The 12,447-nt window shown below is 43.5% G+C and overlaps 1 protein-coding gene across 1 annotated transcript in view; it reads right to left on the bottom strand.

The window, feature by feature from the left end:
* MON2 (MON2 homolog, regulator of endosome-to-Golgi trafficking) overlaps positions 1-2,709 on the bottom strand; it is a 115,585-nt gene extending 112,876 nt beyond the window's left edge. Inside the window, exon 1 of the mRNA XM_006767132.2 lies at positions 2,209-2,709. Coding sequence (XP_006767195.1) covers positions 2,209-2,319 — 111 coding nt within the window. The 5' untranslated portion in view covers positions 2,320-2,709. The remainder of the gene's footprint in view (positions 1-2,208) is intronic.
* Between the last annotated feature and the right edge of the window lie 9,738 nt (positions 2,710-12,447).

The following is a 12,447-nucleotide window of genomic DNA, read 5'->3' as shown; positions in this document are numbered from 1 at the left end:
CACTTACACACTCTTCCTGGCCCATCTTATCTACTCTTATGGCTTCTACTATCACGTATAAACTGATACTCCTAAATCTGAAATTCTAGGCCTCCTTTTTTTTTAAAATATATTTTATTGAGTTTTTACAGAGAGGAAAGGCGAGAGATAGAGTTAGAAACATCGATGAGAGAGAAACATCGACCAGCTGCCTCCTGCACACTCCCCACTGAGGATGTGCCGGCAACCAAGGTACATGCCCTTGACCGGAATCGAACCTGGGACCTCTCAGTCCACAGGCCGACGCTCTATCCACTGAGCCAAACTGGTTTCGGCTAGGCCTCCTTCTTAAGTACCAAACCACCATTTTCAAATACCTACTGGTCAGTTCCACATGAATGTCACACATAAATCTTATACTTAATTAATATATTTGTGACTACTCATTTTCCACCAAAACATTTCCTCCTATATGCCTTCTTTTAGTTACTCTGTTTCCCAAGCTAGAAATCTGAGAGGCATCATAGATTTCTCTCTCTACATAAGCAAAGGTCACTATGCCCTGGTAATTATATCTGTTAAATCTCTTTTTAATCCATACTCTCTCTTTTACCCATGTTTACCACAATGCAAGCAACTTCCTGTCTACCTCCACTGTTCCCTCAGTACAAGCAATCATCACTTTTTAAAATCTGCTCTCTGCCTCATTCTCAATCCTAATTCTTCCCACTAATACTGTTACAGTAATGTTACTAAATGAATTTGATCATACACTCCCTCTATTTTAATAGCTTTAAAAGTTTTAATGGCTCCCATGAAATTTATTTTACATGGAACACAAACATTTTCTGTTTCCTCTTCCCAGAATGACCCCCACCATCACCACCACCTTTTTCTGCTGACTACCTTTTCATCATATAAACAAGCATTCAACTCAAGAATTACAAACTTTATGCCCTCGCTGGTTTGACTCAGTGAATAGAACATCAACATGAGGACTGAAGGGTCCCGAGTTCGATACTGTGGTTAAGGGCACATGCCCAGGTTACGGGCTCCATCCCCAGTAGGGGGCGTGCAGGAGGCAGCCAACCAATGATTCTCATCATTGATGTTTTAATCTCTCCCTCTCTCTTCCTCTCTGAAATCAATAAAAATATGTTAAAAAAAAGAATTACAAACTTTGATCACATTTCCATGTCCATTAGATCCCCTCATCTGTGTCTACAGAGTGGTGCCTGCAAATAGGAAATGACTAAAAAGGTTTTAGTCATTAAATACATAAACAAAGTTTCAGAGGTTACTGCCTCTGAAGGTCACTAAATATCAATTACATGGAAGTAATTTTATAAAGCTTTAAATTTTTTAAACAAAAAATTTTTTTCATACAAATATTCCAAATCAATAAAGATATATTTAAAAAACAACAACAAAAATAATTGCTTTGACAAAAATAGCACTGAAATATCTTATTCCAGAAATGAGGAAATAAATTAAGCAGCCTTTTAAAAAGGTTTAAGAGAAATTGAATGGCACCTTAAGAGAAAGAGCCAATAATGAACAAATGTTAAAAATGTCAATTAAGTATTTAGAGAATTCAATTTGTATAGACGTATTTAATTATATGAGCCTCTTTAATAATACCCTTTTCTGCTCTGACAACTTTCCCATCGTCATCTAATAAATGCACCCTTTAACCCTCTCTTACATCTGAAGTAAAACAGAAGTTCAGAGAGGTTAAGCTGTATTCCTAGCACAAACTTCCCACTTTCGTCTGGCTCATAACAAGGTTGAACATGGTTACTGTGTGTCGTCAATACACGTCCTAAGTTAGGTGGATCTGGGCAATACTTCACGGTTGACACAGAGTTCAGCTGCATGACAACATGACAAGAAAAGCTACTTCCAACGGAGTGACCTATACTATAAAGGTGAGGAGCACGGATTTCACCACACGATGAATGCGAGCTTTTAGAAGCAACAAACAAAAATTTTTTTCAACTCTGGCTTGGCTTTTCCGAGCGTGGAAAAGGCCAGAAACGGCGAGGCCAGAAAGGGCTGACTCTGCTCACACCGCGAACTTCATTCCTCGTTCCCGAGCACCGGAGCGGAGGAAATCAGAGCGCCGCAGACCTCTCCCCGGGAAACGATCAGACGCGTTAGTGGAACCGGACCGGGCAAGGCCAAGGGAAAACTGGACCGGGTCTGAGGAGCGGCGCCACCGAGGCTTACCTCCTTGACAGGTGGGAATTTCTTCTTGCACTCCAGGGACAGGGCCCTCAGGTCGCCCTGCATGTTCTCCAGCAGCTTCTTGACCGCTTCGGGGCTGTTGGTGCTGGACATGATCCACCAAGTGCCGAGCCAATTTCCGAGCGGCGCAAACGAACTCCGGCACTGTCAGCTCCCGGGGGCGACAGGCAACTGCCCCCAGCCACCTCCGGCCCTCCCGCAGCCCGCCTCTGGGGCTCCGCGGGGACTCCACGGGGCCTGGACTGCCCACCGGAGCGAGCCCGAGTGCCTCCGGCAGCCTCCTCGCAACTCCCCCGGCTCCTCTCCGCGTTGCCCCTGCAGTCGCCCTCCCCGCTAGGCCCCGCCGGCTCCGGCCGAGGAGCCCACTAAGCGGGCAGGTCCCTCCCGCTGCCGCGGGGCCCAGACACACCGGTCGTCACAAGCTTCAGCGCCGGCTCCCCGAACCCCACAGATTCGCCGACGCCATTAGCCAAGTGGCCCACAATTCCGAGCGCGGCGGGGACACGTCAGCGGCACTTCCGGGCACCGTGGCCACCGCCCCCGCCGTAGCCAACCCGGGCTGCAGCGGGCAGGGCGTGGCCGGGGCGTGGTCAGGGGCGTGGCCACGCTAAGGGCCGACTTGGTTCCGGGCCGGGGCTCTAGCATCCGAGCAGGTTTAGCGCTCCCCTTGCCTCACCTACATTTGCTACCTTTTCGGTTACAAGAGTCTGAACGGAGCACCAGCTATTCCTTGGCGTATCTTTTTGCGTATTGCGTTGTAAACAAGTTTGCTTCCTTTTGGATTCATCTTCATTTGTCTTCATTTCGCTCTCTCGAATTTCTGGGCTAGTGTCCCCAAATCAACGCCTACCTCCTTTTAGTTTTCTACCCCCTTGAGCACCTAAATAGCAGTTCCTCCATAGGGGTGCACTTACTGCGAAGTAGCCACTACTTCTGCCATTTGTAAAATGACAGATAAAACTGCCAGTCCCTCCGCCGGCTTTCCATTGCAACCCAAGTAAAAGCCAAAATCCCTGGGTTCACCGACCTGGCGCTACACGACCTCCCCTCCCCTTTCACCTCATGTCCATCTCCCCTATAAAATGAAAGTTTCAGAAGCTCTGGAATGCCCTCTCCCCCTTCGTTTTGTTCCCTGCTGTATTTCGAGTGCCTAGGAGAGTGATTGGCACAAAGCAGATGTTCCATAAATAGTTGTTGAATGAATGAGTATCCTACTAAAAGCAGAGTTCTGACGCTCAAATAAGGAACCGATGTAAAAGTCTTCATTAGGTCTGCAGTGCCAAATACACGTGAGGCAAAATAAAGATAAAAATCATCTGAGCTTCTCCGAAGATTCAGGTGAGCATGCTTTTGCCCCAGACACTTTACAGCTACTGAGTAGGAAGCAGAGAGAGGTAGAGTGAAAACCTGAACCAAGGTAGAGGTAGGAGATGAAGAAATAGACACCTTCAGACAACTGAAGGTTTACAGAACTATGATATTGTCAGTGGGTGGCAGATGGCAATGGTTGACTGTAAAATAAAGACTTGTACCACAATTACTTTGTAAACTAAATAATTTCTTCTTTTATTCTGAGAAGCAAACAAGGATGCATGAAGGTGGCAGATGAGGATGAGTGAGATGAGGTACTGTTCTAACTTCTAGAACTGTAATTTGGGTCATTTATGGGTATTACACAACTTCTGGGCACTTCGACAGCTCCTATGGTATAAGGTTTATGTATTAAAAGCTGTGAACTTAACAAAAAAAAATAAGCATAGGTGAAATATGTGGCAGACATTATTCTTTTTTTCATTATTGTTTACAGTTTTACATATGTCTCCTTTTCCTCAACTGATTCCACCCCCCTGCCGCCCCGCAAACATTATTCTTAAAGCCCCAAGCAGCTTTTAAAAATGATCTTCTAATAATTGGTCCAGTATTCTAGGATCAAGTTCCTGCCCTAATTTTCCTTTTGAAATTTAGGTTTTTTTAAATATATTTGTATTGATCTCAGAGAGGAAGGGAGACAGAGAGAGAGATAGAAACATCAATGTTGACAGAGAATCATTGATCAGCTACCTCCTGCAGGGACTGGGGATGAAGCCTGCAACCCAGGCATGTGCCCTGATAGGGAATCGAACCGTGACCTTCTGGTTCACAGGTCAACACTCAATTGGGCTAATTTTTTATTATTAATAACTTGGGCATGATTGACTCAAAATCAACTTTCTTAGAGTCTTTTATATCTCTGTTATATAAAGTTGAGGAAATGCAATTGGAATTCATTAATTAAAAACAATACTTATAAGGATTTGAAAAGACAATCTTTTCTTAAGGTGCAACTATTACCCATACCTAGTATTCTGTAAATTTCTTTTTAAAAACCCAAATAGTTTTCTACATACCTATGCCTAGAGAGATGGTCTTGCCCCAATATATAATTTTATGCCAAAACCTAGCAAGTTAGCAGAGGTAAAACAATTTTTGGTTCTATAAGCTCAGATATAAACTAAATTCAGGAGCTAGCTTTCTGAAAAACAGAATCATTTCTTTTTTAATGGAAAAACCAAAATTCAAATACATATTGTTCTTAAGTACTTCAAGATGTACTTTCAAAATTGTAGCACACCTGTAAGTGTTGGTATGAGTGTGAAATGGTTTTCTGTGACTACAAAATCTTCTTCATTGAAAATTACATTAATAAATGCCTGATAAACTTAATCTTTTTTTAAAATTAATTTTTATTTCTTGAAGTATTACAAAGAGTATTACATATGTCTCCTTTCCCCCCACCCTTGACATTCCCCCAGCCTCCCCCACCCACCAGTGTCTTGTGTCCATTGGTCACTCCTATATGCAACCGGGGCTATCCCTACCTCACCGGGGCCATTTCAACCTCACTGGGGCCGTCTCGACCTCACCGGGGCCGTCTCAACCTCCCCAGGGCCATTCCAACTTCACCAGGGCCGTTTCAACCGCACTGGGGCTGTCCCAACCTCACTGGGGCCGTTTCAACCTCACTGGGGTCGTCCCGACCTCACCGGGGCCATCCTGACCTCACCAGGGCTGTTCTGACCTCACCAGGGCCGTCTCGACCTCACCGGGGCCCTTTTGGCTTCACCGGGGCCGTCTCAACCTCACTGGGGCCATCTCAACCTCACCGGGGCCGTTTCAACCTTACCGGGGCCGTCTCAACCTCACCGGGGCCGTCTCAACCTCACCGGGGCCGTCCCGACCTCACCTGGGCCATTTCGACCTCACCGGGGCCGTCTCGACTTCACCGGGGCCATCCCGACCTCACCGGGGCCATTTCAACCTCACCAGGGCCGTCCCAACCTCACTGGTGCAGTCTCGACCTCACCAGGGCTGTTTCAACCTCACCGGGGCCGTCCCAACCTCACCGGGGAGAACTTAATCTTTTATTATCATAAGTAATGCTTTCATATTATTATCAAGCAATAGTCAACCCTTTGCCTCTGAAGTAAAAAGCCCTCAGTTTGCATCTTTGTCCTCACAGGACTTAGCCCCTTCCTCTCTCTAATCTTCAGTTGTTTTTACATCAGGAAAAGAAGAAAATACAAGTGCTTTCCTCATGAGGTCTTTCTAATATCTAAAGGAGATATTGCTGATAAAGCACAATGCCTGGCACATAGTAAGTATTGAGTAAGTGTTTTAAATAGGCAGTAGAAAAAGACAACTCTTTGCAATCATTACTCACTCTGCCTTTTATTACTTTCTAGGTAGACTTAATTATCAGCAAATTTTAGTTGAAAACTAGGAAACCCATCTTTTTCTGAACCTTTGTTATAAATCTTGTAGAAAATTCACCTATTTAACCATGAGCATATATTCATGTGTAACAAGAAAACTATATCATTCTGAAATATCTATCTCAGTTTAATGATGAAATACAAATACTAGTATTGCGCAATCTACCTTTCTAGTTATTCAATCCCCCAGTTTTTACCATCATTCATTTATTCTCTTGGACTTTTCTCTTGTCCACCTACTCCTTAAATCAGGGGTGGGAAATATCTGGCCCTGCCAAGGCATTAGGGGTGAGTTAATTAAATGTTTGACCAAATATAGCAGGCTAATTTTTAAGTTGATAATTTTGTATGGCTGAGAATGATGTTATGAATATCCACATGGCCCATGGCAGAAAACAGGTTCCCCACCCCTGTCTTGGATATTAGTATTTCCTAGAATTCTATGGTTTCTTCTCTTAATTTATTCTCCCAGAGTGATTTTATGCACACCAGTGGCTCGATTACTACCAATCTATTGATATCACCCTGTATAACCTCCAGATTGACAAATGCCAATAGAATGTTCAGATTAACCAAAATACAACAGAGACACCACTTAGATGCAATATCAGCCAAGAGGCAAGGTACCTCATTAATCTCATGTCATACAATGCACAACATGAAATCTAAGTTGCAGTACAGAGGATATTCAGATATGAATAAACCCTTTATTCTCAGCTTCCCTGTGCTAACATGGCCTAGTTCAAGTATGTTCCTTAATTTAGGGCTGTGGGAATAAAACAAGAAACTGCTGCCCAGATATCTCTGAAAATCATGATAGCAAGTCCTTATACACAGTTATAGCGCCAGTGCTCTTATGTGAGATCCAGACATTGCCTACTGTACATCTTTACCTGGAAGTTCATTGGTACCTAACACTCTTCCTCAAAAAGGAGTTGGTCCTCTTTATACATCATCTTTCCCAATGAAAGGCACCACCATCCACTGGTTGCCCAGACCAGGAATCTAAGAATCAAAGTTGACTTTTCCGGCTCCCTTATCCATTGCATCTAAGGGAAATAGAATGCTTTTCATTCATCCACTTTTCTCCATTCTCACTAGCTTGGTTCAGGCCATCATCATCTCTCACTGGTTTCAAACAACAGTTTTCAAAGTATAATCCCTACCTCTAAGTCCATTTTCAATTTATTTTCCACAATTATTTTTCACACTGGTCCCAGAGTCCTCTTTCTAAAACGAAAATATGAATGTCTTTTTTTAAAATATATTTTATTGATTTTTTACAGAGAGAAAGGGAGAGAGATAGAGAGCTAGAAACATCGATGAGAGAGAAACATCGATCAGCTGCTTCCTGCACATCTCCCACTGGGGATGTGCCTGCAACCCAGGTACATGCTCTTGACCAGAATCGAACCCGGGACCCTTCAGTCCGCAAGCCGACGCTCTATCCACTGAGCCAAACCGGTTTCGGCATGAATGTCTTTTATGATTTTCAATTATTTTCATATTAAAGTTCAAACTCCTTAATGGTGTACGAGAGTCTCTTAGTAATAGGGGTTCAAAGAAATAATCTATGAGAAAATAGAGGGAAAGGAAGTTCACAAAGCCACACCCTATGGGACTATAGGAAAAGCTTAGCTTCACAGAGCCTAGACTCGAGTGTAGCCTGGGAACTAAAAAGCCCTTGGGCATTCATAACTGCTCAGATATGCTCAGCAACAGATGTATTTGCTTGTTTCCTTCTCCCTTCTCTAGTACTTAAGTATTACCAAGACACCTCTGCTCTTTGTCTCTGCTAAATTTTCTCCTGCTTCTGCTAACCAATCGCCTCAACCCTTAATTCTATATGAATAGAGATTCTGCTTTCTCATAGCTTCTGCTTCCTCATATCTTTGGCTACCTCATGGTCTCTGCTGTTTTCCTTCTTCCTCTGTGTCTATTTAGCTTCTATCTCACTACCCTACCAACTACATACTTTCTCTTTATATATCACATTCAACTTTTGAAAGAAAATGAATCTAAGTAACTCAGGAAACCGAATATAGATGGTGTACTTTGTTTTGCTATGCTTTTTGCCAGACCACCTCCTAAGTCACTTAAAAGAATACAGATCAACTGGAAGATGGAACACCCTGGTTCAAACAGCTGTGGTGAAGGGTAATTGATTAATGTGGCCAGGGTAAGGGGTTCACATAGAACAGGACAGAAGCACCTGCAGTGAAGAAAATGTATCAGAGATGTTAGTTGAATGAATTAATAAAGAAATTGCAAATGTGTTTGTAGATGCTTTCCTGCCCACTTTTTATGAGTAATTTTAAGTGTTTACAATTTAAAGTTTTTGTGATTGGAGATTAAAACTGTTAAACTCCTAATTAATAGTTACTAGGAATTTAATTTTAGATTTAATTTAGTCGCACTCTATTATTTTTCCCTTTGTCACCCTTAATTCTTTCTCTGAATTAGCTTCCCTAAGATCAATTCATTTTTACAGTTTTCTTTGTCAAAGATTTTCACTTAGTCTAGAAATTATTAGTCTTTAATGCCTCTTGGTATATGCTGTCTATGTATTTCTGAAACCATGTTTTCCAAGAATCTCTAAAGCTTTGCTATTCAGAATTAAAACTTATAGCTTACTGACTGGTCTAAATTACATACTGACTGAATATTTCTTCATGGAATAAAGAAATAATTACACAGATAAATTAGGAGTAGAGAACCTATAATTTACTATTTCAAACACTGTGTTCCTAGATGTAATAATAGGTTGGTTATAAGTTTCACATAGCTATTCTCCAAAATTATTGTGTAAACCTTTTATTCTCTGCCTTTATTGTAACTGCTTTGAGGACAGTTTTGATTCTTGCGTGTGGTACATCAAAGTTTGGTTTGTGTTGTGTGAAATCGCAGTAACGGTGAAGTAACAAAGAAGGAACAGGTTTTCCTCAAGATCTTTACTACAAAGCTTCTGGTCCTTCCCGAACTCATTGTTTCAATCAGCTACTGGAATACAAATGGTACAGAAATAGTTCTGCTATGAAGCCTGGCTGGTGTGGTTCAGTGGTTGAGCGTCAACTCATGCACCCAAAAGGTCACAGGTTCTATTCCCAGTGAGGGCTCATGCCTGGGTGTCCACCTCTATCCCCAGCAGGGGGCGTGCAGGCAGCAGCCAATCAATGTTGGCGTTTCTCTCGCATTGATGTTTCTCTCTTCTCTCCCTTCCCCTTCCTCTCTCTCTAAAATCAATAAAAGAAAGAAAGAAAGAAAGAAAGAAAGAAAGAAAGAAAGGAAAAGGCAACAGTCACCCCTGACAGATGTCCTCCACTCCCAGCAGCTCACAGAGTGTTCTAACCAGCAAAGGGAGGAGGGGGCAGTGTACAGATCTGCCAGGACCCTTCCACATTACAGAGGTAGAGATTGAAATTCTGCAGCATTTTCACCAACCAGAGGATTATAGACTCCTTCATTCTGTGGTTGTGATGAATTCGTTGGACATTTTTAATATTAACAACAAATTATTTTAGAGGTGCTAAAATAATAGTTGTGTTGTTTTTATGCTATCTTAAGACTTTGTGCCTTATTCTTCCAATCTTGGTTCCTGAGCCCAAGATCACACCAGGTGACTACACAGCTAAAACCAGGAACAGCTGCGATGACTAATGACCCTCTACTTTAGCAGAGGCCAGTAGGTGGAGACCATGACCCTGTGCCTAGTCATCCCAGCTCCTTTAAATGACCTCTCTCATTGCCATGTCTCACAGCGGAAACCACACTGATGGCGTCTTCGGGGCAGACTTATCATTCATAGTCTTCATTCTGAACTGTTCTCCTGGACTTGCTTCTTTGTCCTTTGACTCCAGCCTTAGTGGCTGTATAAATTGGCTTCCCTGGGAGCAGGCTCTAAGGCAGTGGTTCTCAACCTTCCTAATGCCACGACCCTTTAATACAGTTCCTCATGTTGTGGTGACCCCCAATTTCATTGTTACAAATTGAACATAATTAAAGCATAGTGATTAATCACAAAAACAATATGTAATTATATATGTGTTTTCTGATGGTCTTAGGCGACCCCTGTGAAAGGGTCGTTCGACCCCCAAAGGGGTCGCGACCCACAGGTTGAGAACCGCTGCTCTAAGGAGAGCTTTGCTTGCAAGTAATTTATTAAGAATGAGTTTCCAGGAGAAGCCAGCTTTCAGGAAGCAGGGAAAAAGCCAGTCAGGCAAAGCCCCAGGGAGGTCAGGGGAACATTAGGCAATGGACTATCTCACACATCAGCCATTGGCTAAGGTCCTTTTGGCTCTCTGGGTACGTAGGACAAAGAAAGCACAGAACCCAAAGGCGGTCCTTTGGAGGAAGAAGCACGCTGAGAAAGGGGGAGCAGAGAAGGCAGGACAGGCTCCACAGAAATGATGAAAGGGATACGGATCTGCACAGAATGCACACTGCGCTGTGTTCCTGGGCCACTGTCGTACATTACCTCCTCTAGGTCAGCTCACTCCTGAGACCCTTTATCCCGGCCTCCACTTTGAAACAGTGCTCTCTCGCCAGGGCATACTCTAGCCCAGTAATTTTAAACTGGGGCAATGTTCCCCTCCTATCTTCCCTAATCTTCCTGTACTGGGACATTTGACAATGTCTGAAGATATTTTAGATTGTAACAACTTGGGGAGGGGATACTAATGGCATTTAGTGGGTAGCGGCCAGGGCTAAAGCTAAACAGTTTACAACCCACAAGGCAGCCCCCCCTAAAAACGAAATATCCAATCCAATCCAAAATGTCAATAGTGCTGAGGTTGAGAAACCCTGCATCTAGGTTTAGTTTTATATTTTACTGCTTTTGATCTGTGTTTGAAACCCTGGCTCACCACCCAAGTGGTACCCCAATTCTCTAGGATTATTCTTATGAGTCCCCAGACCCCTCCTCAGACTGAATTAGTCCCTGCAGCCCAGCCTCATGTCATGCCCACCTGCCTGGATCTCAGAATATTGCCTGCTCCTAAGTCCCTGTATCTAGGAGCTTTCTCTGCCCACGTGGCTGAACAACCAGTGCCTCTGCCTGGCTCCTGTTGAAGTCAGTCTTATCATCTGTTGTTCATCTGTTCTTAGGTAGCAAATGCCACCGCCTGGTCTAAACTTCTTCTGATAGCCTCCATTGAATCTGTTCTCCTCTGGCCGGTTCTTTCCACTTCTCAACCAATTGCTCTTGCACCAAATAGGCACCTTCAGTTCCATATTCCCATCCTTCCATGTTAGCTCCATCTTCATGCAGTTAACACTCCTATGTCTAGCTGTTTTACTAGACACCTCAAAATGTGCTTTAGAGTTAAAAGACATGCCCCATAAAGCCAGTTATAGAGGTGGGCAGTCATGTTGTTTTAGCTCAATATTTCCTAACTGGAAAAAATCAGGAGAGAGGTGGTCCATGCAAAGCCGCCTGAGTTCTCCTCTAAGTCTCAGGAGAGGTAATCATTGCTCTTTATGGAGCTACTGTGTAGGAAGTTCTCTACTAAATGCATTTACTATGTCATTTAATCTTTGCAAAAAGTCCCGTGAGTGGAGAATCACTGTTTGTAGTTTACAGAGGAGGAAACTCAGACTCAAAGAGATTAATGCCCTTACTAAAGGTGCTAGAGCTAGGAAGTGTGAGTCAGAATTCCATCTCAGGCTTTTTGTCTCTGAAACTTGTGCTACTACTTCTTTTGTATTTCAGAAGTGACACATTGTCCCATGAAACATCTGGTGAAGTTTGAGGCCTGCCTCCTCCCTTAATCTATTTCCGAAACATCTTATTGATCGGAACTTATCTTTTAGATGACTTATTGAAGAAGGAAGAATTTTAGGTTTGTCATAACATTCAATATATTTCCCTATGTGGAATAACATATATCCCATTTAAATATAAGCTTATTTTTCTGTCTCGGTGCTATACTATAAGTTCTTCAGTCGAAAGGCCCCTGTTATTTATAGCTATATTCTTGGCAACTGGCATGTGTGTGTGTGTGTGTGTGTGTGTGTGTGTGTGTGTGTGTGTATCGTCCAGTAAACATCTGTTTTAACTACACTGCTGAGTGGCCAGATTATTATGACTCTTAGTTTTTACGCCGCCGCAAGGAAAAACCGTGAGTCCAAACAGAGACCAGATCAAACAGGCTATATTGGGAGCACACGGGCGGGTTCACCGGCTCAGAGAGGGGAGCCTGAGAAGCCGCGCCAAACCTGGGCAGGGGCAAGGTTTTATATTTTTCTGAGGCAATTGCTGATGGCCGAAACTGGTGGCAGTCGGGGCTTTCCAGGGTCAGGTGAAACCTGCGGTCTGTCCTGCGGTTGGGTCATTGTCCAGAGCCGATTGTCCGGCAGGGTTTTTCCACCGGGGTGGGGTGGTTTTCAGACATCAGTGTGGACAGGTCAGCTTCTGTGGGCCCAAGAGAGGGAGGGGGTCCTTTCGCCCCCGGGGCAGGGTGCCAGCGAATAC

This window comes from Myotis davidii, unplaced genomic scaffold (genome assembly GCF_000327345.1).
Source record: "Myotis davidii unplaced genomic scaffold, ASM32734v1 scaffold402, whole genome shotgun sequence".
NCBI classification, from domain to species: domain Eukaryota; kingdom Metazoa; phylum Chordata; class Mammalia; order Chiroptera; family Vespertilionidae; genus Myotis; species Myotis davidii.
Note: the sequence above shows the minus strand (reverse complement) of the source record. Positions and strands in the feature narration are given on the sequence as shown.